Source organism: Syngnathoides biaculeatus, chromosome 22, assembly GCF_019802595.1.
Source record: "Syngnathoides biaculeatus isolate LvHL_M chromosome 22, ASM1980259v1, whole genome shotgun sequence".
Taxonomy (NCBI): Eukaryota; Metazoa; Chordata; class Actinopteri; order Syngnathiformes; family Syngnathidae; genus Syngnathoides; species Syngnathoides biaculeatus.
Genome location: NC_084661.1, coordinates 3,097,935 through 3,123,167, shown reverse-complemented (window position 1 = coordinate 3,123,167; position 25,233 = coordinate 3,097,935). Strand labels below are relative to the sequence as shown.

General features: G+C 41.4%; 2 protein-coding genes and 1 non-coding gene across 8 annotated transcripts in view; 2 read left to right on the top strand and 1 right to left on the bottom strand.

The window, feature by feature from the left end:
• LOC133495459 (gastrula zinc finger protein XlCGF57.1-like) overlaps positions 1-15,188 on the bottom strand; it is a 31,275-nt gene extending 16,087 nt beyond the window's left edge. For 3 of the 5 annotated variants that reach the window (XR_009793577.1, XM_061810119.1, XM_061810120.1), the window contains exons 1-2: positions 14,988-15,188; positions 3,217-3,807 (exon numbers count right to left, since the gene is read on the bottom strand). Coding sequence is in view for 4 of the 5 variants with exons in the window: in XM_061810119.1 (XP_061666103.1) it covers positions 3,217-3,807; positions 14,988-15,108 (712 nt within the window). In the remaining variant the exon portion in view is untranslated. Of the gene's footprint in view, positions 1-716; positions 3,808-9,299; positions 9,780-14,987 lie in introns of those variants that run through there. The other 2 variants (XM_061810117.1, XM_061810118.1) reach the window with 2 other exon arrangements.
• Positions 14,398-25,233, top strand: part of LOC133495460 (gastrula zinc finger protein XlCGF57.1-like) — a 36,196-nt gene continuing 25,360 nt past the window's right edge. Inside the window, exons 1-2 of one of the 2 annotated variants that reach the window (XM_061810122.1) lie at positions 14,757-14,875; positions 16,270-16,370. In XM_061810122.1, the coding sequence (XP_061666106.1) occupies positions 16,313-16,370 (58 nt within the window). In that variant the 5' untranslated portion in view covers positions 14,757-14,875; positions 16,270-16,312. Of the gene's footprint in view, positions 14,876-16,269; positions 16,371-25,233 lie in introns of both variants that reach the window. The other variant, XM_061810121.1, reaches the window with a different exon arrangement.
• Positions 24,409-24,481, top strand: trnat-agu (transfer RNA threonine (anticodon AGU)). Its single transcript has one exon. It is a non-coding gene; the product is annotated as a tRNA-Thr (tRNA).

Here is a 25,233-nt window from a genome sequence, read left to right as displayed (position 1 = left end):
AGTGAATACTGTTATATGTATTTTTCATTACAGTATCTATTTTATGTTTATAGGGACGACACCCGGGCTTTAACTGTGACCGATACACATGAGTCCGCCCTCGTTACAAGGAATTTAACTGTACTTCCTACACGTTACCGTCGTGTAGACTGCGACGCACCTTCGCGCAGATTGTTCTTGCTGTGCTAAGGTTGTGTCCTCAGGTCTCATCTTGTAATTAACTTGTTCTTGCTAACCTTGTGTCCCTCCTGTCCTAAATGTTTTAACAATGCTATTTGCCAGTTTCCTTGTGGGGTAATGCAAGCGAAACACCATCTACATAAAGTAGACATTTACTCCTTTTACACCTCCTAAGAAAATTGTTTACCAAGACGTCTTCTTGTCAGTTGGATTTCCGTCAACCCTCAGATCCCAGTGAGAGAGTTCGAGGACCAAACAATTATTACGCGTGTGATTTTTCGTACTCGACTGTGCAGATTTGTGAGTACGATGGCGTGCGGGTGCGATTGCACTTGTCAAATCACAGTGACTGATAACACCCACCTTGGATTTTGCCTGCCTGGAGCGAGCTCAGGATTTATCGCAAGGAGCGGATCATGGCACACTGGAATGTGCTTGTTCCAATTTGTGATGGATGTATCCGGCCCTTCTAGCGTGATAATGGAAGGGGGTAACTGATGCAAACTCATTCAACAAAGAAAATTTTATTGGTCAGCAAGCAATGTATAGTACAGTACTGTATCTACAATAAACTCTGGGAAGTAAGAAAGTCCCATTAAACATTATTGCTCCAAATTCTGGAAGGATACAATGTCTTGTTTTAACACCGAAACTCAGTCAGCTTGTTGTGCTTCCTGGCTTCTACGATGGTCATCTACATTGTCACAATCCTTTTGATTTGTCATGTTTGGGTCTTTCAACATGACAATGACCCGAAGCACACAGCCAGGAAAACCAAGGAGTGGCTCCGTAAAAAGCATATCAAGGTTCTGGCATGGCCTAGCCAGTCTCCAGACAAAAACGCAATAGAAAATCTGTGGTGGGAGCTGAAACTCCGTGTTTCTCAGCAACAGCCCAGAAACCTGTCTGATCCAGAGAAGATCAGTGTGGAGGAGTGGGACAAAATCCCTCCTACAGTGTGTGCAAACCTGGTGAACAACTACAGGAAACGTTTGACCTCTGTAATTGCAAACAAAGGCAACTGTACCAATTATTAATATTGGTTTTCTCAAGTGTTCAAATATTTATTTGTAGCTGTATCACACCAATAAATCGTTAAAAAATCATTCATTGTGATTTCTGGATTTTTTTTTTCTCACAGTGGACATGCACCTACGATGAAAATTTCAGACCCCTCCATGATTTCTAAGTGGGAGAACTTGCAATATAGCAGGGTGTTCAAATGGTTATTTTCTTCACTGTACAAGTTAATCTCCAAACTGTTACAGTATTTTATTAATGCATTTATTTCTATTTAAGCTTTTACTCATCCAAATAAGATAACTGAAAACAGACTCACATTAGCAATGCTGACATGTCAACAGACAGCAGAGTTAAAAACAAACAAACACATAGATGAGAAACTCTACAATATGATTGAGATATAGTTACATTCGAAAATCTGTCCATTTTATTCAGGATCCCATTGTCACTTTTCTATCTTACCCCACAGTCAGAGGTTTTCCCTCACTCTGGTTCAATCTACTGTTTGCTTATTAGACATGCACAAAACAAAAAGATTGTACAAAGCAGAAATATTGCTACAAATGTTTTAGGACTGGTACTAATTTTCAACACTTGCCCGCAGGAGACCCTTAAAAAAGTTCGCAGCATGCAAGAATGTAGATTTAAAGATAGTAGATTCAATTTAATTGACTCCCATTGACAGATGTAGAAGTCAAATATCCATGTTCACTGGAAAAAGAAGCGGTGAGTGCATTAAAGATCATGTCTATGAATATTTTAGGTCTCTTTCTTTCTAAAAGCTTTGAATCAATCACAACTGCATTGTTGTGGCTGTCTTCAATATTGGACAGGAATTGGGATAGGGTTGTCCTATTTAGCCTTGGTGCATGAACTGATGAAGCCTGATCAGATGAGAGGCGAAACCTTCATTGATCATTGCTATTCATACACATTTGTGTGTCTTAACATATTTCTTCTGAGAGAATCGTCGGCCACAAACTGAACAAGAATAAGGTTTCTCCCCAGTGTGTGTTCTTCCATGACTTTTTAAGGTTCCTTTATAAGAGAATCTCTTGCCACAAAGTGAGCAGGGAAATGGTTTTTCACCAGTGTGTTTTCTTGTGTGTAATTTTAAGTGTGGCTTATGAGTAAACAGTTGGCCACATACAGAGCAGGCAAAAGGTTTTTCTCCAGTGTGGTTTCTTGTGTGTCTTTTTAGTTCTTGATTAACTGAGAATCTCTTGCTACAAACAGAGCAGGCAAAAGGTTTCTCTCCAGTATGAACTCTTGTGTGACTTTTTAAGCCCCCTTTCTGGGCGAATCGTTGGCCACAAAGTGAGCAGATGAAAGGTTTCTCCCCAGTGTGCGTTCTTTTATGTCTTCTCAAGATTGCATTCTCAGAGAATGATTGACCACAAATTGAACAGGAAAAGGGTTTCTCACCAGTGTGTTTTCTGCGGTGTGCTTTTAAATGTCCATTCTGAGCAAATCCCTGGCCACAAACTGAACAGACAAAAGGTTTGTTTCCTGTGTGATTTCTTGTGTGTATTTTTAATTCTGCCTTCCCAGAGAATCCTTTACCACAAATTGAGCAGGAAAAAGGTTTCTCCCCACTATGTTTTCTTGTGTGTCTTTTTAATAGTCCACTCTGAGAGAACGCTTCACCACAAACTAAGCAGGTGAAAGGCTTCTCCCCAGTGTGTGTTTTTGTGTGTGTTTTTAAGAGTCCATTATCATAGAATGCTTGCCCACATACTAAGCAGGAGAAAGGTTTCTCACCAGTGTGCATTCTTTTGTGTCTTTTTAAGCTTCCATTTTTAGTGAATGTTTTACCACAAAAAGAGCAGGCAAAAGGTTTTTCTCCAGTGTGTGTTCTTGTGTGAAATGCCAAATGATCCTTTCGAGAGAATTTTGTACCACAAATAAAGCAGGCAAAAGGTTTCTCCCCAGTATGCGTTCTTGTGTGTCGTTTTAAGTGCCCTTTCACAGAGAATCTTTGACTACAAATTGAGCATGCATAAGGTTTTTCACCTGTGTGTGTTCTTATGTGAATTCTTAAATTTAACCTTGCGGAGAATCTGTGACCACAAACTGAGCAGGAAAAGGGCTTTTCTCCATTGTGTGTTCTCATGTGTCGTCTCAAAATGCTCTGATTTTCAAAAGGTTTCCCACACTGAAAACATTTGCAATCTTTCTTGTCAGTGTGATCTGCTTTATGAGGATCAGACAGTTCATCATCATCATCACCATCACCATCATCATAGTCAGAAGAGTGTGATGTTGTGTCATCATTATTTGATAGTGGAGCCAAGAAGCCATCTGCTTGTGATTCTCCACAGTGGTCTCCATCAACTTGTGTTGTCATGTGTTGACTTGAGAAACTGCTGTTGCATGGAGGCTGCGCCCCTCTGTTCTCCTCATTTGGACTATCTTTATCTTCACTCTTCAAAAGGACAACAGTCGATGGCAACTTGGTGATAGCCTCCTCCTCCTCCTCTGTTTTAAAGTAAGGGGATGGCAGTGTGTCTTCCTCTTTAAAGTGATGGACTTCATCCTTCTCTTGCTCTTTAATGTGACCAAGTACTTGCTGCTCCTTTTCAGGACAAAGATGCTCACTGTCATCTACAAGACACAAGAACACACAAAAAAAAATCACGGTTTTGTCAGGTGATCAGTTCTAATTTTCTGACTTCAATATTTCAAAGTATTGTATATATTTATATTTAAAGGGCCACTGACACCTAAAACATAAAATTTAGTATGCTTTCAACCGAAAATAACCATCCGGACAAGTCCCATCCGTTTTTTCATGGCAAATCTGAATGTTGCCAGGGAAAGTCTCTCTCGGACTTTGTGGTGAAGAAGAAGCAGGAAGTGGCGTTTTTTGCAGACGCCTCCAGTGGCGGGTTTGGGTATTTACACCTACTGTACCTGCAAGAGATTAGCTGTTTTTTCTAAGTTAGCCAAAATGTCAGCTCGTTGTATTGCTGAATTGACCCCTGTGTGGATATTGCGCAATCCGCGACACTGACCAATCAGAGGCCAGAGATCTGCATAAACCAAAGCCCGTTTTTGCTCCCGCCATTTTCTCAGACAACATTGCATGGTCCAGTATAGGTTTTGTTAGCGTTTTATCGCGTATTTTGGTTATTTGACAAAAAATATGGTTAAGAGGTGTAGTCACAGACTTTGTAATAGTGACGACATGTATCCTGAAAGGCTAGTTGGTGGAGTTCAATTCGTACCCTTTCCAAAACCGAAGACCCAGTACGAAAAATGCCTTCGATGGATCAAACTTTGTGGAAGACCGCATCATCAACTAAATCCATCTAATATCAACCGGAACAGATATGTTTGCACGAAGGTATGCCTTATATTTGATTTTCAATACATGTCTCGTATAAATGAATTCGAAGTTCTTCGCTAGCATAACATTGCTACGTGTGAACGATTGACACACTTATTCCTTGTTGAGAGATATTTTGTGATGATCGGACTGCACAAACGTGTTGCTTTCTTGCCGGCTTACGGCCGAAGCTTAACCAGACTGTGTTTGCACGAAGATATGCCCTATATTTGATTTTTAATACACGTCTCGTATAAATGAATGAGACGTTCTTTGCTAGCATAACATTGCTAAGTGTGAACGATTGACACACTTATTCTTTGTTGAGCGATATTTAGTGATGATCGGACTGCACAAACGTGTCGCTTTCTTGCTGGCTCGCGGCCGAAGCTTAACCGGACTGTGTTTGCACGAAGATATGCCCTATATTTGATTTTTAATACAGGTCTCGTATGAATGAATGAGACGTTCTTCGCTAGCATAACATTGCTACGTGTGAATAATTGAATGAAATCAGAAGCATGGCGTCTCTCTCAGTTAAGAATGTATTGTATTTAGAATCTATAATATATCGTTGATTTGAATGAAATCAGAAGCATGGAGTCTGTCTCAGTTAAGAATGTATTGTATTGTATTGTATTTGCCATTTTTACTAATTGTTTGTCTTACGTCAGTGCACGTGGCGTGACGTCACTTCAGGAGGCGTGGTTAAGTGCCCTGTACGGAGGGGTCAATTTTGCTCAAACACTCGGGTGGAAGGATTTACTATTCATACGTTTCCAAAAGACCCGATCGTCATGAAAAATGTATTGCACAGGTGCAAAGAATGACAGCTTTGTGGGTTCGAAATGACAGGTAGGTGTGTATAGAGCTATTTAAAAAAAAATAATAGTTGGAGGGACGACATAATCCTTCTCTCATAACGTAAAAAAGATCCGCATCATAATAATTTAATGAAGTACGTAAGTCTGGCGTGCTAAATGTGCCGACGTACGCAGTCGGTGTTTTTAATCACTGGTGGGCTCGACGTTGGCCCCAACACGAAGGTGGATCAGCCGTGGAGGTGGTTTGGCCCTGTGTGGGAGCAGAAAGGAGATTTCCCCCCCACCGGCCACCGGTGTCTGGGTACCCCTTAAGTAGTTACTTCGCGAGGCCTGGGTCCTCCTGAGTACGCTACATACTGTCATACATACTGTCGGAGAGTCTGTTGTTAGAAGTGATCTGCATATCATTTAAATATGGCTCGAAATGGCAGGGTAATATTGCCCTGATCACTTCACTCGATTGTGAGATGCTCTCTTCTTTGAAAAGAGCTTCCATGTCAGAAGGGGCATTGGAAAAATCCGAAAATCACTTCACTCGATTGTGAGATGCTCTCTTCTTCGAAAAGAGCTTCCATGTCAGAAGGGGCATTGGAAAAATCACGTTCATCTCAAGTAAGCATCCTGTAGTTAGGATGTTTTGTCTGGTAATGCCGCTTGACATTGATTTCCTTGAAAAGAGCTTCAGTCTGTGGGAAATTAGGCAGACATTTGTTGTGTATTTCCACAAAAAAAAAAAATACTACAATTTCCACTTGTTCTGGAATCAGTAGCACCCGCGATCAACTTTTCTTTTCGCTACAGTTGCCATGTTTTAACTGGGGTGTGGTGAAACTGTCAACTGCAACAAGAATACGGCTACAGCGCCACTGCCATCTTCTGCTGAAATGTAAAATAGTTTGGGAGTATTTTATACAGCAGTCAATGGTGCAAGCAGGCCAGATGTAATTGATTTTTTTAACAGAGGCTGCAGGCCAGTGAAAATTTGAACACGGGCCATAATTGGCCCCGGGCCAGACTTTGTACATTCACGACTTAGACAGAAACTGTTTGCCTTTTAAAGTTATCTGCCCTCCCACAAAACACAGAAATTCTCAATGAAATTCAAGGATAGTGTTGTACACACTTTGCTTAACCACTTATTTAATTGACGGCGCCTCGAAAAACATTCATCTCCTAATCGTACAAGTGGGAGAGGACCGCTTATAAAAACCTCAGCATTCAAACATTGCAGTTTTGTTAGGAGATCAATAAAATTTCGCTCAAGCACCTCTGATTGCTGCTTGAGAACATCCAGGGCCCCAATGTGTATAATGACAGATTTCACAGTTGGGTACTGATCAGTGACCTCCAGAATTTTTTGAGAGATATCAAATACCGTGTTATTAGTAAAAAACAGTATTTTGGTGTTGTTCTCACTGATTAGTAGACCACGCTCATGTAATGATGAGATGGTATCCAAAAATATTGGAATATTGCAACAACTGGCTACCCACACAAAAGAAAAAATACAATCCCACAGGTTTAAAATCTTCCAGGAGTTGTTGGTCTAAAATGTTTAGAAGAACAACAAACTTATCAGCAAGAAAAATGTAAACAGAGGCAAAGCTATCAGAGCAAGGAAAAAAAGTATGCACCGTACAAGAGTGAGAGAGAGAAACACAATAGAAATAAAACGATGAAGACAATTAATGCCGTTTAATTTTAAGTTTATATGGAGGAACAAATTTCGAGAGAGGTGTACATGTTACTGGTTTTGAAGTGATGATATAATGTTCTCAAATTCAACCGACTGATTGGGTTTATTAAAAAAAAGACAATCCTTCTGGAATATTTCCCCAATGTAATTTTTAAAAACATTGGTGGGATAGATCTTTTCTAAAGATGTTATTCTGTATGGAATAACTGATATATTTGGTGTAGTAGAAAGTCTGTATATATAGAGGAATTGAGGACTAGAGGGGTCTGTTACAGTGTGAGGAGTTTTCCAATAAATATAATCTTCAATGTTCACTAATACAATAAGAAAGGGTGATGATGAGAGCCATTCCATAAAGGCACTTAACCACGCCTCCTGAAGTTACGCCACCCCACTGTTGCTAACCTCAGATAAACATTTAGCACAATGGCGTCGCAGGAAGAAAAGACGAGAGCAAAATTATCCGATTTACCAGCTGAGTTTTCTCTCGCATTCTTACCGAATAGTGAAATATCGTTGAAGAGCAGACAGCAGGGCTTCAAGTATTTCAGCGAGGGTTATTTCAATGGTATTTACATGCATATCGACGGAGAAAAAATTGATATTACCGCGAGATCTTTCCGGAGTCAGAGGAAGACCAAGAAGCCACATAATATAATATATTATAACCCAAAGACGAATTCGTCATTGACAGTTTCCTATTTTCGCCGTTTGTGAACCGCCGTATGAAGGAAAAGAAGAAGGCGAGGCTTGATTTACGAGTTGTTTCTCTCGTTTTCTTTGTGTAACGTCACGCGCTCCCCTCAATAATTATTCTTGAATTAGTGCCGGACCCACGTAAGTCCCGACCGAGTGCGACAATCACTATTTTAGTGTCCTCATACATCCTTCCTTCAGTCTTGGTGTCTCGGTGCACGTCGAAGGCTTTTAGGACTCGCTAGTCCGGTTTAGCTTAGGTCGCTAGCCACCAACAAAGAGACACGTTTGTGCACTCAGGTCCTCGCAAAGTATTGTTCAACACAGATCAAGTGTGTCAATCGTTCACACGTAGCTACGTTATGCAAGCGAAGAACTGCTAATTCATTTATATGAGACATATATTGAAAATCAAATATAGGGCTTACCTTGGTGCAAACATATCTGTTCCGGTTGATTTTAGATGGATTCAGTTAATCATGCGATCTTCCACAAAGTTTGATCCATAGAAGAGATTTTTCGTACTGGGTCTTCGGTTTTGGAAAGGGTACGAATTGAACTCCACTAACTAGCCTTTCAGGATACCTGTCGTCACTATTATAAAGTCCGTGACTACACCTCTTAACCATATCTATTGTTAAAGAACCCAAATACGCGATAAAACGGTAAAAAAAGCTAAACTGGACCATGCAACGTTGTCTGAGGGAACGGCGGGTGCAAAAAAAGGGGCGTGGTTTATGCAGATCTCTGGCCTCTGATTGGTCAGCGACGCGGATGACGCAATTTCTACAGCGGGGTCAATTGGTTGGCACCATATTGCAGGTTACATAAACAACCATGCGCACTCACATTCACTCCTTCAGATAAATTTCAATTAACCTAGCGTGCATGTTTTTGAGATGTGGAAGGAAACCGGAGTACCTGGAGAAAACCCACACAGGCACTGGGAGAACATGCAAACTCCTCACAGACGGGTTCACTCTAAAAACATTAAATTGTCACTTTGGTGGATGGAGTTCATTATGTTTGGTGCATTTGTTAGGGACAAGAATTTGGATTGTTGTAAATTTGTTTTATTAAGAAAGTTATTTTTTTTCATTACCAAATGCAAATACTGTATTTTAACACAAAGCCCTCTATAAATCATTGGATGAACGAATTTCTGCTTAGGTATAAATCTGTGAAGTTGAATAAAAAAAATAAGAAAGCTCTTAAAGTATTTCCTCTTTGTAGTAGATTTAAGTTATTTTAGTTTGTATTTATAAAGCCCTCTTCTGTATTTTTATTTTTTGAAAATCTATATTACTGGATTATATTGTAAAATTCGACATCAGCCTCATAATCTACAATATGTTTTATTTGAGGAATGACTTACATTGTTCAGTGTTTATATGAAAAAAGGAAATTTAAATTAAAAAAAAGGTTTATCGAATTTTTCATCGTGTAATCTGCACAGGTTGGAAAAAGCTGACAAAGCTATTTGGACAAAGTGAAGAGTAGATGTGTATGTACTGTACATCAGTTTTACAAGTACTGTAAAAAGTAAACAAACCTGCTGAGCTCGATCCAACTTGAGGCTTCGTGCAAACAGCGTCCAAATTTTGACTTTGTCGTAACATTAGTCGGCCAAGTTCCTCCTGGAACGCTGCTGTCCTTCTTGCACACATTTTCACACGACAATAACAACACTTGATCTCTGCTTGGCAATGCGGTGACAACAAACGCCCCTCTTGGTTAGCAAGCTACGCTAAACTAGGCCGAGTACCTTCAGCGCACTCGTACAGGGTTTCAACAGGACATGAAAACTCATTGAATGATGTTTTAGTCCAGTAAGGTCGTGGTGGCCACGCTGTGCCGAGGCTTCGGGGCTTTGCGTACTAATTCAGGAGGAAATATTTCGTGAAGCTCGTGGGGTAGTCTCCTTAAAAAAGGAAGACGAACACAAAGATAGATTTCCTCTGTCACCCCCAATATACAGCTGCTAAGTACGGCAAAGTTCCTGGGACAAACTTAATTTTACTTTCACAAGAAGTTATAAACACAAAGTATATGCAGGAAATTGAGACAATAGATGGTGTATAAGACATTGGAATTTCATGTTACCATTCAATCAGTCACAAGAATTCCGTTTATGATTAGACGTGTTACTGCGCGTTTGGAAAAAAAAAGTTTGTCTAAATGGGGTTGGCGTATATTATGGCTGAAAGCTGCAACAAAGCGCATTTTGGGGAGCAGGGTGACAAAATAATTTACAAAATTGCACAGTGCTCTCGCGTTATCTGTTGCTTAATATGTATAGTAAAAAACTTTGAGAGCCTTTAATACCAGCTCTGATTCTGATGTGATCCTGAGTGTTTGAGGGGAACTGTTACAAGTAGAACTAAACACAATTTTCAGGGTACAAAACAACCGGACATGTTAGATGGAGAATGAGAAAAAATTTGAGGTACAACTGGTTCGTTTTCCTGTATTATTTGACGCTCGCGAGACAGTGAGGGACAATCGCAGCTTTATTTAGGTAAGCAGAAGAACAACCCCCACCCCCACCCCCCAATCAAGACACTATCTTCACCAACGTTTCACACCAAACCAAAACCGTTACACCACAGAAAACAAAACAGCACAACCAGCAGACAACAAAACATTGAGCGAAGAAAATATTTGACACAAAACATGCACTTCAAAAGTTATTTACATCCACGTTTAGCGCTGCAAAGGATATAACTATACAGCAACATTATCTTAAAGCATATGGGAGCATTCACGCACACTATTTAAAAAGGTACCGGATAGGAAACCGAGTTCAGTGGTACATACTTTACTGACATATTTAACAGTATAAATCGTGAGTTCAGTCGTACTTTATTTAAGTATTTACCTATGTTGTTATACAGTATAGCCATATAGAGATACTAGCCGAAACCATATGATAGCGTGTATGGAAGGTTTTTAAATACTTCAATAAAGTACAACAAAGTTCACTGTTTACAATGTTTTTAAATACTTCATTAAAGTAGAACCGAACTCAAGATTTCCTCCGGGTGCCTTTTTAAATAGCATACATGCATGCTACCTTATGCTTTAAGTTGCTACTGCTGTATAGTATAGCTACATCATTAAATACGTTAATAAAGTACAACCAGACTCACTGTGTATATGGCATATCCCACGCCGCTCGCAACTTCACTCTGCTTACCCTATTCACGTCGATGTCCAGCGAATGAAGTTGCTTGGTTGATTTTCTTTCACGCCGATCGTTTGTTCTTTGTCAATTAATCCATTGCTCGTGTTGTTCTTCCAATTGACCCCTCCGTAGAAATTGCGTGGGCCGCGTCGCTGACCAATCAGAGGCCAGAGACGTGCCTAAACCACGCCCCTTGTTGTCGTCCGCCATAACCTCAGACAAAGTCGCATGGTTCAGTAGAGCTAACCCTAACCCTTTTATCACGTCTTAGGGATCCTTAACAATAGATATGGTTAAGAGGTGTAGTCACTGACTCTGTAATAGTGTCGACAGGTATCCTGATAGGCTAGTTGGTGGAGTTCAATTTGTACCCTTTCCAAAACCGAAGACCCAGTACGAAAAATGTCTTCGATGGATCAAACTTTGTGGAAGACCGCATGATCAACTGAATCCATCTAAAATCAACCGGAACAGAAGACCGAGTACGAAAAATGTCTTCGATGGATCAAACTTTGTGGAAGACCGCATGATCAACTGAATCTATCTAAAATCAACCGGAACAGATATGTTTGCATGAAGGCAAGCCCTATTTTTGATTTTCAATACATGTCTCATATAAATGAATTAATACCCCTCGCTGAAATACTTGAAGCCCTGCTGTCTGCTCTTCAACGATATTTCACTGTTAGCTGAGAACGCGAGTGAGAAATCAGCTGGTAAATTGGACAATTTCGCTCTCGACTTTTCTTCCAGCGACGCCATTTTGTCTAATGTTTGTCTGAGGTTAGCAACTCAGCAGGTCAATTGACCCCTCCGTACAGGGCACTTAACCAGGCCTCCTGAAGTCATGTCACCCCACTGTTGCTAACCTCAGACAAACAATTAGCAAAAATGGCGGCGCATCACGAAAAGAATAGAGCGAAACTGTTCGATTTAGCGGCTGATTTCTCACTCGCGTTCTTAGCTAACAGTGAAATATTGTTGAAAAGCAGACAGCAGGGCTTCAAGTATTTCAGCGAGGGGTATTTCAATGGTATTTACATGCATATCGACGGAGAAACCATTGATATTAGCGCGAGATCTTTCCGGAGTCAGAGGAAGACCGAGAAGCCACATAATGTAATATATTATAACCCAAAGAAGAATTCGTCATTGACAGTTTCCTATTTTCGTGTTACCTATCACACTTGTGTGCAGAATCTGTATGTGTATCTGTATAGCCATTTGTGAACCGCTGTATGAAGGAAAAGAAGGCGAGGCTTGATTTAAGAGTTGTTTCTCTCGTTTTCTTTGTGTAACGTCACGCGCTCCCCTCAATAATTATTCTTGAATTAGTGCAGAACCTACGTAAGTGCCGACCGAGTACGACAATCACTACTTTAGTGTCCTCAAACATCCTTCCTTCAGTCTTGGTGTCTCGGTGCACGTCGAAGGCTTTTAGGACTGCTAGTCCGGTTTAGTTTAGCTCATTAGCCGCGAACAAAGGGACACGTTTGTGCAGTCAGATCATCGCAAAATATCGCTCAACACAGATCAAGTGTGTCAATCATTCACACTTACCTATATTATGCAAGCGAAGAACTGCTAATTCATTTATATGAGACATGTATTGAAAATCAAATATAGGGCATAGCTTCATGCAAACAAACAAAGTCCGGTTTAGCTTAGCTCGGGAGCGCCGAAGAGACACGTTTGTGCAGTCAGATCATAGCAAAATATCACTCAACACAGATCAAGTGTGTCAATCATTCACACTTAGCTATGTTATGCAAGCGAAGAACTGCTAATTCATTTATATGAGACATGTATTGAAAATCAAATATAGGGCATACCTTCGTGCAAACAAACAAAGTCCGGTTTAGCTTAGCTCGGGAGCGCCAAAGAGACACGTTTGTGCAGTCAGATCATCGCAAAATATCGCTCAACACAGATCAAGTGTGTCAATCATTCACACGTAGCTATGTTATGCAAGCGAAGAACTGCTAATTCATTTAAATGAGACATGTATTGAAAATCAAATATAGGGCATACCTTCGTGCAAACACAGTCCGGTTTACCGTAGCCAGCAACAAAGCGACGCGTTTGTGCAGTCAGATCATCACAAAATATCGCTCAACATAGATCAAGTGTGTCAATCATTCACACGTAGCTATGTTATGCAAGCGAAGAACTGCTAATTCATTTATATGAGACATGTATTGAAAATCAAATATAGGGCATACCTTCGTGCAAACACAGTCCGGTTTACCGTAGCTAGCAACAAAACGACGCGTTTGTGCAGTCAGATCATCACAAAATATCGCTCAACACAGATCAAGTGTGTCAATCATTCACACGTAGCTATGTTATGCAAGCGAAGAACTGCTAATTCATTTATATGAGACATGTATTGAAAATCAAATATAGGGCATACCTTCGTGCAAACACAGTCCGGTTTACCGTAGCCAGCAACAAAGCGACGCGTTTGTGCAGTCAGATCATCACAAAATATCGCTCAACACAGATCAAGTGTGTCAATCATTCACACGTAGCTATGTTATGCAAGCGAAGAACTGCTAATTCATTTATATGAGACATGTATTGAAAATCAAATATAGGGCATACCTTCGTGCAAACAAACAAAGTCCGGTTTAGCTTAGCTCGGGAGCGCCGAAGAGACACGTTTGTGCAGTCAGATCATCGCAAAATATCGCTCAACACAGATCAAGTGTGTCAATCATTCACACGTAGCTATGTTATGCAAGCGAAGAACTGCTAATTCATTTATATGAGAAATGTATTGAAAATCAAATATAGGACTTACCTTCATGCAAACATATCTGTTCCGGTTGATGGATTCAGTTGATGATGCGGTCTTCCACAAAGTTTGATCCATCGAAGACATTTTTCGTACTGGGTCTTCGGTTTTGGAAAGGGTACGAATTGAACTCCACTAACTAGCCTTTCAGGATACCTGTCGTCACTATTATAAAGTCCGTGACTACACCTCTTAACCATATCTATTGTTAAAGAACCCAAATACGCGATAAAACGCTAACAAAAGTGATACTGGACCATGCGACTTTGTCTGAGGTCGGGGCGGACGCCAACAAGGGGCGTGGTTTATGCAGATCTCTGGCCTCTGATTGGTCAGCGGCTAAGAATAGAAGGATTAAGGTTGGGACCACAAAATAACGTCTCGTGGGCTGGAAATGGCCCCACGGGCTGCCAGTTTGAGACCCCTTATTAAAAGGCATGTATTTAAGACGGATATCTGTCTCTGGCATTATGGTAAAGTTTTCCTTGTAAAATTCCACGTGTTCCTGGCAATTTTACATATTTCTTCACCCTCTAAAGCTTTTGTTTACCTTCTCAGGAGCCAGCTGACCAAAACCTAAAACCTCAATGCATTGCGATTTCAAGCCACGTTATAACCATTCGGTAACCTCACGGCAAACGGTCCCATGGACCATGTACTCGCGTTACAATGCAGTTTTTTTGTAAATTGAATTTTTTTTTCCGCGGTTTCTTTTTCCGATCTAACCCCTCGTTAACAAAGTTTGTCCAATTGGAGTAGCCGTAGATTGTTCGTAGCAGATTTACTGTATCCCCCCGCCCCCATGATAAATACGACTTTCAACCCGCTCTACTCAATTTCCCTGAATTATGTATTATTTGAATTTTCGTGTCCGTTTGACCTCGTCTCGGTGCACGTTGAAGCTTCTCGGCCTCGCTGTGTTTAGCTTTGTTAGCTGGACGCTAAGAGACGGGTTTGTTCGCAACACATCGGTCAGCAGAGAGCGAGTGTGACGGTAAAGTGTTGCTATTTCGTGTGAAAATGTGTGCAAGCACGACAGCAGAGTTCGAGGAGAACCTCTATGGCCCTAAAGAAGAGAGCGAGCCACAAAGTAAATCCCTGGACGGAGTTTACAAGATGCAGACTCGAATTGGATTTCGAACAGCAGGTGTGTTCATTTCATACTTACCCCCCCCCCCATGCCATATTTAAAACTGATTTGTTTCCGGTTACTATATGACAAACAGGCGGTATGGAGTACGGCTGGTTCGCATATCTACCTCGCAGTTTAGAGGACCAGGAATTAAATCTCTGCCCCGCCGGTCTGGGGTTTACTATTCTCTCCATGCCTGAGTGGCTTTTCTCCACGCACTCCGGTTTCCTCGCACATCCAAAAAGCATGCGTGGTAGTTTGAGTGGAGACTCTAATTTTCCATTTGTGACCGCGAGTGACAATCATTGTATGTTTACATTTGCCCTGCGATTACCTGTGGACAATTTAAGGTTGTATCCCGCCTCTCACCCGAAGATAGCTGGGCTAGAGTCCACCACGCCCCCGACCCCCGTGAGGAGAGGCTGTTCGGGAAAATAATGAGTTAGCCACAGCGCACGTTTATCTTTGATGCACGAGGATCACTGTTGTGGCATCGAATGTCTTACCGGTTTTATGTCACATTCCTATTTATTATTATTGTTGGTGAAATACTCAAATTTCAAGGTCTCTTTCTAATGCCAGTTAGCCATAGTTCTTCCGGGAACGTCACAGTGGGAACATGGTTGACAACCACTGCACATTACGTCACCAGAAAGACTGCTCGGGCTACTGTGGATATGGCAATGACGGAGAATAAAAAATAGACTGCGCACTCTGCATAAATTATGTATGTCCCCATGGGCAATAGGCTCTGACTTTCGGTCAGGCAAAAAGCATGGTAAACATACACACATTGTTAAGGAAAACGATGTGACAAATCTAAATACTTGGGATGTTTTAGATCCTTAGAGACATTAATATAAGATTAACATTTGCAGCATGCCCATGAAGTTTTAGAACAGGGGTGCTCAATGCAACGATCACGTTCGCCAGGTAGTTTGTGTTGATCACAACGGCGAGCTGGGAAAAAAAAAGAAGACAGCTGTATTTTTCTGACCTTGAGCTCACCGGGCATGTGCAAACACGACACTTAGTACAGGAAAACACGCTAGTGAGCGAGTTCTCCCCTATTTAACTTAAATCTTTTCAAACATGAGTATGGATACTGGCATGAATATGAAAATGAAAACAACAAATCACTTATACAGAATTGTATGTGGACTTATTTTACACAATGTCATTTTCTAAGTGCATTTGCCTCATCTGCCAGTGGAGTGAAATGTGTAGCAATATTTTTAAACTGTTCATGGAAAATACGACCCCGACATTCCGCTGAAAAGCAAGCTGACAATGAGAAAAATGAATGAACTAAAATCCCAATCCCACAGCAGTCACTTTTCACACAATATTCGTTGTTCTGATCTTTTAAAAATAAGGCGGAAATATTACCTTCAATAAAATCTCTGCAGCTGTAAAGGAGTACAATTACACGGTGCTTTGAAGCCATGGCTGATGTGTGGAAGGACATCAGAGATTGTATTTCTCACTGCAGTTGGACGAATCCACAGACGTGAGTGACACAGCCCAGCTGTGCATTTTCATTCGTATGTTGTTTAGTGATCATCAACGTGAACTCAGATAGTTACAAAAAAAAATGTCTACAGTTAATTATGTTGTGTTGTGCAATATTGGCTCATGCGGTCATGCAAACCACACAAACTTACATTTACACATCACCCCGTCACGTCGCCCCTTACCCCTAGGCATATGAATTGAGGCGCACTGCTATATTATCGGTTGCTCAAATGAAAGTGGGCGTTTTAAAGCGTCTTTCTTTCGACTGGCATCTGTGATCAAGAACTAGAACGAGAATACTCAGCAGTTATCAACCAAACGGCGACAACTGTGGCTGTCTCGTATCAGTACAGCCGATCTAACAGCCAAATCATTCCCTTATATCAGAGTTTGCTCGGAGAATCTTGTTCTTGGTAGGTATTGGATACCTTTTAGAATTTCACGCCTACTTAGCAATAATTAAGTTCTGTGAAGGAGAAGTATTCTTTGGGGCCAAGGGCCTACATAATGCTCGTGTGTGAATGCATTGCATGTCTCTGAAATTCTGTATTTTCTGTCAACCCACGAAAGCAACTAAAACTGAACTGAATTTACCCCACTAGTACTCTATAATGAATCCGTCTTCATCTTTATTTCATTGTTTCACATATTTGGTTTGCACTTGCTTTTTTCATCCCTCCGAAGTGATAGTTATGTGCACGTTTGTAAAAACTAAAATAATAATAATCTACTCTTCTTTTTTTGGTATAACAAAGATAATTTTACACAAGGGTGACTGTAATCAGGCAAATGAATACTTTTAACACCATTCACTCAGAAATCAAGTAGCTTCAGCCTACATATTTAAATTGCTTTGTGCGGTGCGCTAACATAAGTAGTGAGGAGTCAAGTTGCTTCCAATAGAGCCCGCCACATCACAAACCCAGCCATTGGTGAATTGGTTGTAGGCCTCCAGACCTTTGTAATTCTTTAGTTGGTCCATGGTGTAAGCGTTTGTTGAGAAGAGGAGATAGTTGACAATGTCCGGATAGGTTACGGATGCCCATAGTACAAAATTCTTGCTCAATTTGTGTTTCTCCAAGGCATATGGATCGATATTGTTGATCAAAGCACAGTTCTTGTCTTAATGGTTTCTTGAAACAACGTCTAATACGCCCCGATAACTTTCCAAAGTCTTTTTAGCCATCATGCGTCACTTTTAACAGTCATACGAACACTTGTGTTACTCAGGTCTGTATGCAAAAGCGATAGTGAACCCATCCAACATGGGGGCGTGTCTGGATGAGGTCACGTGGTCGAAAACAGTCCATAGGAGGTACAGACCTTAAAGGAGGACTTTGTCCAAAATTCACATTTACAATAGGCCCTCCAATCTGAACTAATATTATTATTACATATATCTTGGAGATTAATTGAAAAAAAAAATGAAAATAAAGAACATTTTTTTAAATCCACGCATTATCTGGATATGCGCCAACTTTCACAGCCAAACCCGGAAGAAATGTCCTTGACCCTGCCCCGTGACGTTGCTGGTGCTTAGCATTATAGACCATTCATTCTAGCTAGGCCAAGATACCAATGTTTTGTGCACCAAACTACAACAAAACTGAGAAAATGCACCTGAATTTGTCATTCTTTAACCTCCAGTGAGGTCAACTTGACAGGATAAAGCTGTGGCTATCACAGTTTAGCCTCGTTCAACAGCTGGGGAAATTTGCATGCACCTCACCATTACTGGTTATTAGCCACCTAACTATAGCCTCTCGTGGCAGTAATGTATAAGCAACAACATACTTTATGAGGCGACACGGTGGCGCAGCTGTAAGACAATGGCCTCACAGTGTGCTGGTGTAAGCAACAAGATACTTTATGAGGAGGCACGGTGGCGCAGCTGTAAGGCGTTGGCCTCACAGTGTGCCAGTGTAAGCAACAACATACTTTATCAGGGGCCTGGCTAGCCTTTTTTCATCATAAGACATTTTTTTTAGCCAAAATAAATTTTCATTAGCCACTTTTCCATGATCATAGCCAAAAAATAGCCAATCACATGCGGTTAAACTGGGGTCTACTAACATGACGAATAATCTTTCTTGTTCTACATGCATACAAATAACATTCAGTTGTAAATGTGATACAAGGAATTCTATTTTTTAAGTTTCTCATTTCTCTTCTATACTCCTGACTGTAGAAAATAGCATCACTGTTCAACACTAAGTTTTTGCATGATTGCTGGCATAAACATTCTCTGATCACCTATTTACAGAAACTTTTTAGCAAAATCAAACAACTCTTCTTCAATGCTTTCAATTTTAACAATTAACAGTTCATTTATACTTTCTGTTTTGAGACAGTTCCTTAAGGACGTCTTCCGTAGCATCCACAGGTCGCATGAAATGATGGCGAGAAACCATGGGTTTGACGCGGAACCCAGATGCAGTTGTTTCTGATGTAAAGAATTATTTGCTCAACTTCCGGTATAGCTTTCGACAAAACTTTCATCACGCTAAAGCCAGGAATCAAATACGAATTCTTATAATATACATAAAAGTCTACAACACTACAGAATCGTATGTTAGGATAAACAGCCAATTTACACGTTCGCCAGTTTCGCCATTTTAAAAGTTTACTCCCCAGACTCAGTATGGCTTTTGCTTCCGGTCCCCAAATTGGTAGTAGCTTTAACAGGAGGCTCTGGCCAGCCTAATCGTAAATCAATAAATCCTTCTGAATTTGGACCAAATGTTTTGAATAATCAACGTGGGATGCTCTTGGCGAAGACTTCAGTGGTCTAAAATCATCATCTGTGCAATCTTAGTACCCAAATTGGAGCCATATCATTCGCGTTGAAGCTGCTCCGCTTAAGCTAGCTTAGCCTAGATCGCTAAAAACTAAACTCATTTGTATTCTAATATTTAGTGAGGAGGAAAACATCAAATGCTAGTAATACCTACGTGTCTTGCAAAACCTATGTATCGTATACAACGAGGATTGTGAGTACCCATAAGAAGTTGGGCTAGTGGAAACGTCAAACTAAACTTGCTTATCGGCTTAGTATTCCTTAGCTTAGCTTGCTAACAATGAGACGCGTTTGTGATCAAATCGTTGAAGAAACATCGAACGTGGACTCAATCTTTAACTACAAGAGTGAGAGCCATTGTGGTTTGAATCTCTTCCATCCCCATATCCTTTAAATCGTCATATCCTTTATATTTTCACACAGGTAGTATGTGATTTGTGTACCTTATGTGCTGACTGTGTTTATGAGATTGTTTTCATTTGACGTTAACTTTAACATAGATTAGGTAGTATGTGAATTGTGTATCTTATGTGCTGACTTTGTTTATTTGATTGCTTCTTCTTTTTTGACTATCTGCAGACCGTTGGGCAGCTCAATATTGTGCAACCTGTCGGCTGGTTCCAAACCCGGATAAATACAGAGGGTTGCGTCAGGAAGGGCATCCGGCATAAAACTGTGCCCAACATATATGAGCGTTCATCATTTGAACCATACCATAACGGTTAGGTCGTGGCCCGGGCTTCCGACACCCACCCCCGGAACTGTTAATCTGCAAGGCGTAGGTAGAAATTCAGATAATGTAGATCGAAGACAAAAAAAAGAGGAGGAAAACGGTTTAGTCGGCAGAAGAAGAAGAGGAATGTACAGACCTTAGAGCTGTGTGTAGGGACTTTGAATGGTGGGACTATGACAGAAGAGATCAGGAGTTAGTTGACATGATGATTAGAAGAAGGGTTGATATATTGTGCACCCAAGAGAGCAAGTGGAAAGGGAGTAAGGGTAGAAATTTAGATGCAGGTTTTTTATTATTATTTTATCTTGGAGTAGATGGGAAGAGAAATGGAGTAGGAGTTATTTTAAAAGAAGAGCTGGCTAAGAATGTCTTGGAGGTGAAAAGAGTATCAGATCGAGTGATGAGGATGAAATTTGAAAGTGAGGGTATTATGTATAATGTGTTAAGCGGCTATGCCCCAAAGGTTGGATGTGACCTCGAGTTGAAAAAGAAATTCTGGAAGGAGCTAGACGAAGTTGTCCTGAGCATCCCAGACAGAGAGAGAAATGTGATTGGTGTAGATTTCAGTGGACATGTTGGCGAAAGAAACAGGGGCGATGAGGAAGTCATGGGTAAGTACGGCATTCAGCAAAGGAACTTTGAGGGGCAGATGGTGATGGACTTCACAAAAAGAATGGAATTGGCAGTGGTGAACACTTATTTCCAGAAGAGAGTGGAACATAGAGTGACCAACAAGAGCGAAGGTAGAAGCATGGAGGTGGATTATATTTTGTGCAGACGGTGTAATCTGAAGGTTACCAACTGTAAAATTGTGGTGGGGGAGAGTGTAGCTCGACATCTTAGGATGGTGGTGTGTAGGATGACTCTGGTAGTGGGTAGGAAAATTAAGAATAAAAAGGTAGAGCAGAGAAAGGAAGAATGTTGTGTGACTTTTCAGAAAGAGGTGAAACAGGCTCTAGATGGACAGGAAGAGCTCCCAGAAGACTGGAATACTACTGCCAAGGTTTTCAGAGAGGCAGGCAGGAGAGTACTTGGGGTGTCTTCTGGAAGGAAAGGGGAGAAGGAGACTTGGTGGTGGAACCCCAAAATACAGGAAGTCATCCAGGAAAGAGATTAGCGAAGAAGAAGTGGGACACGGAGAGGACTGAAGAGAGGCGAAAGAAATACATTGACATGCATCGTAGGGCAAAGGTAGAGGTGGTGAAGGCTGAACAAAAGGCATATGACGACATGTACACCAAGTTGGATACGAAAGAAGGAGAAAAGGATCTCTACAGGTTGGCCAGACAGAGGGATAGAGATGGGAAGCATGTGCAGCAAGTAAAGGTGATGGAAATATGTTGACCGGTGCCAGTAGTGTGTTCAGTAGATGGAAAGAGTACTTTGAGAAGTTAATGAATGAAGAAAACAGGAGAGAATGTTGAGTAAAAGATGCAAGTGTGAATGACCAGGAACTAGAACTGTGGAAACTACAGAGGAATGAAGATGATGAGCCACACATTGAAGTTATGGGAAAAAGTAGTGGAGGCTAGACTCAGGACAGAAGTAAGTATATGTGAGCAGCAGTATGGTTTCATGCCGAGAAAGAGTACAACAGATGCATTATTTGCCTTGAGGATGCTCGTGGAAAAGTACAGAGACGGTCAGAAGGAGCTACATTGTGTCTTTGTACACCTAGAGAAAGCCTATGACAGAGTACCAAGAGAGGAACTGTGGTACTGCATGCGCAAGTCTGGCGTGGTGGAAAAATATGTTAGAATAGTACAGGACATGTATGAGGGCAGCAGAACAGTGGTGAGTTGTGCCGTAGGTGTGTCAGAAGAATTTAAGGTGGAGGTGGGACTGCATCATGGATCAGCTCTGAGCCCCTTCCTGTTTGCAGTGGTAATGGATAGGCTGACAGACGAGGTTAGACTGGAATCCAGTTGAACCATGATGTTTGCAGATGATATTGTGATCTGCAGTGAAAGCAGGGAGCAGGTCGAGGAACAATTAGACAGATGTAGGTACGCACTGGAAAGGAGAGGAATGAAGATTAGCTGAAGTGAAACAGAATAAATGTGCGTGAATGAGAGGGGCGGAGGAAGAAGAGTGAATCTCCAGGGAGAAGAGATAGCGAGGTTGGACGACATCAAATACTTGAGGTCAAAAATACAAAGCAATCGTGAGTGTGGGAAGAAAGTGAATAAATGGGTCCAAGCGGGATGGAACAGCTGGCGGAAGGTGTCTGGTGTGCTATGTGACAGAAGAGTGTCCGCTAGGATGAACGGCAAGTTTGTAAAACAGTGGTGAGGCAGGCCCTGATTTACAGATTAGAGACTGTGGCTCTGAAGAAAAAACAGGAAGCAGAACTGGAGGTAGCAGAAATGAATCTGCTGAGGTTCTCGCTTGGTGCGAACAGGTTGGATAGGATTAGAAATTAGCTCATTAGAGGGACAGCCAAAGTTGGATGTTTTGGAGACAAAGTTAGAGAGAGCAGAGTTCGATGGTTTGGACATGTGTGAGAGTGAGTATTTTGGTAGAAGGGTGCTGAAGATGGAGCTGCCAGGCAAAAGAGCGAGAGGAAGACCAAAGAAGACGTTGATGGATGTTGTGAGTGAGGACATGAGGACAGTGGGTGTTAGAGAGGAGGATGCACGAGATAAGCTTAGATGGAAAAAATGACATGCTGCGGCGACCCCTAACGGCACAAGCCAAAAGACAAAGAAGACTCGCCAGACTGTGTACATATGGTTGCATATGGCGAATCAGCGAGTGGGTCGCGAGGGCCCTGCTTTATGAGGAAGCGCATTGGCCTTTCAGTTATGAGGACCCGGTTCAATCCCCGGACCTCCCTGTGTGGAGTTTGCATGTTCTCCCCATGTCTACATGGGTGTACCCTCCCTCCTGCCCATTGATAGCTGGGATAGGCTCCAGCACTCCCCCAACCCTCGTCCCGATAAGTGGCTAAGAAAATAGATGGCTGGATATGTAAAGGTAATCACTTTAGGGAAGTCCCATTTTTTAAATTTTATTTTTTTGCATTTTATAATTCAGATATAAATAAACCATTAGATAGTCCTACGCCGTACTCAGAAAATAAGCTTGGATTTTTTTTATAAACTTTGGACATAGAACATAGCATTCATATAGCTCACATAGCATTCTAAGACCGTTAAAAATGTGTACTCACCAATTTTCCACTGGATGTACAAGTGGTCCTTTCATCATCATGCGTCATGGATCAGAAGTAAATTGATATGTAACACGTCTTCGTCCAAACAACTTTTTAATCTATCCGAGGAAATTATGCAGACATGTTGTTTGCAGTTACTGTGATTTGACAGGTGCGTATGCGCCCACGCGTCATTGCACTTGCAAATCTCCACAGTCAAGCACGAAAAATTGTGTTACATTACGTAATTTGTTACGAGTAGAAATACATAGGTATTGAAAGATGTTGCTTACTTTGTGTCTTCTTGACCAATGTTCCTTCTAAGCTGCGCCACTGCGTAATTGCCCACTTGTCACACACATTCAGCGCACATGAAAGCCAATCCAGCGCAGTGACCACAGCCTCACGTCTTTTTATTTTTTTTTAACACGGAAGCACACAGTCTGTAACACCATGCTGCTGTTCAGCCTAGTTCTACTTCATAGTTTACCTGTCACCACTCCTGTCCGCTCTTAAAGGGGTACACTCATAATTACAAACAGAACACACACCTGCAACTTTATATCTGCGGGCATGACTGGTGGACCACACCCGTAACTTTATATCTGCGGGCATTACTGACCACACCTGAGCATTTTTCAAATGTGAGTGACTGTTGATCGTGATCCAAGTTCATTCCGATAGGCTCAATTTTTTGTTTGACCTTTTCAAACGCACGACAATACTGGCATTCCGCCACTGTTGGCATTAGGTCACAAAACCAACACGAACACCAGTCTTTCAGAACGAGCCTGTCTGGAAGATCTCCGAGGTCTGATAGTTGTGCTCATTCGTCAGTGACACACCCCCTCTCTAACACGTCAAGTTCCGCCCGTGTCTATTCTGGCTCAAACGCATATGCTTGAACATTGTACATAATGTTGTTTTTGTTTTGTTTGTTTGTATTTATTTTTCACAAAAATCGGCCACAAAATGCCAGATAGTGGACGTTCTCTGTTGTATTCACGAGCAATGGGGGGGTCAGAAAAAGAAGCACTGCAGACAATACGGCAATATGGCAAACGCTGATTGGCTGTTACAGTCACTCACATTTGAAAAATATATGGGTGTGTCATGCCCGCAGATATAAAGTTGCGGGTGTGATTAGGGATGGAATCTCAAGACCTTAAAATAACTTTACTGAGTTGTTATACCCGAGTATGTAGTTGTTACCTAATACCACAATCATAATTTATTGACATTGCCCTGAGACAAACATTTTTAAAGAGATCAATAGATATAACATTTCAAAACTAAGTATTCATATAATCAAATCCTTTTATTTCATCATGATGTATTATTATAATAGAGGCCCCGTAGCTCAGTGGTCAGAGCACTGGTTTAGTAAACCAGGGGTTGTGGGTTCATATCCCACTGGGTCCTCCACTCCCTGAGAAGGGTTGCGTCAGGAAGGGCATCCAGCGTAAAAATTGTGCCAAACATATATATGCATTCATCTGAGATCATACGCTGTGGCGACCCCGAAAGTGACAACCTGAAAGAAACACACACACACATGATGTATTGTTGTTTTATTGAAAGAATCGGTGCTGGTCGGCGCTCAGGAGACAAAGACGACACTCAACAAAAGACCAAGGTTCCCAAATGCTATTTAGCCTAATAACTGGCATATTTATTTCGACCAAATGCAAGTTCTCAAAACACAGTTGACATTGCGTGAAATCAATCATATGAGCCCCTTACCTATACCGAGAAGGTGGAGTGCCGTTCACCCAGGTAGAGGTCCGCTTGTCAACCAGCTGGGCGTCCGTATGAAACCCGCAGCAGACTCTACCTGTTTGTACTCTGCATCTCTCTATTATACTTTTCAGTTGCGTGCGAGAGAAAGGACGGGTGGCCGACCCGTCCCACCTGGCGCCGCAACAATTGTTTCCTGATTTACTATTGACACCTAAGTGTGTCCTTCAGGCTCTGAGAATCATCTTACGCAGGCATAACTGTCAAGACATCCCACAACAATGTTCGTCTTTGGTATGCATGTGAACAAGATAGTGAAACGGTCCAGACGTCTTGACCAGAAAAACAAGTGATGCGAAAAACAAGTGAGTGATACGAAAGTGAAAAACAAGTGAGTGAAAAACAACTTATATAACCATGGTTGCACAATACATTCG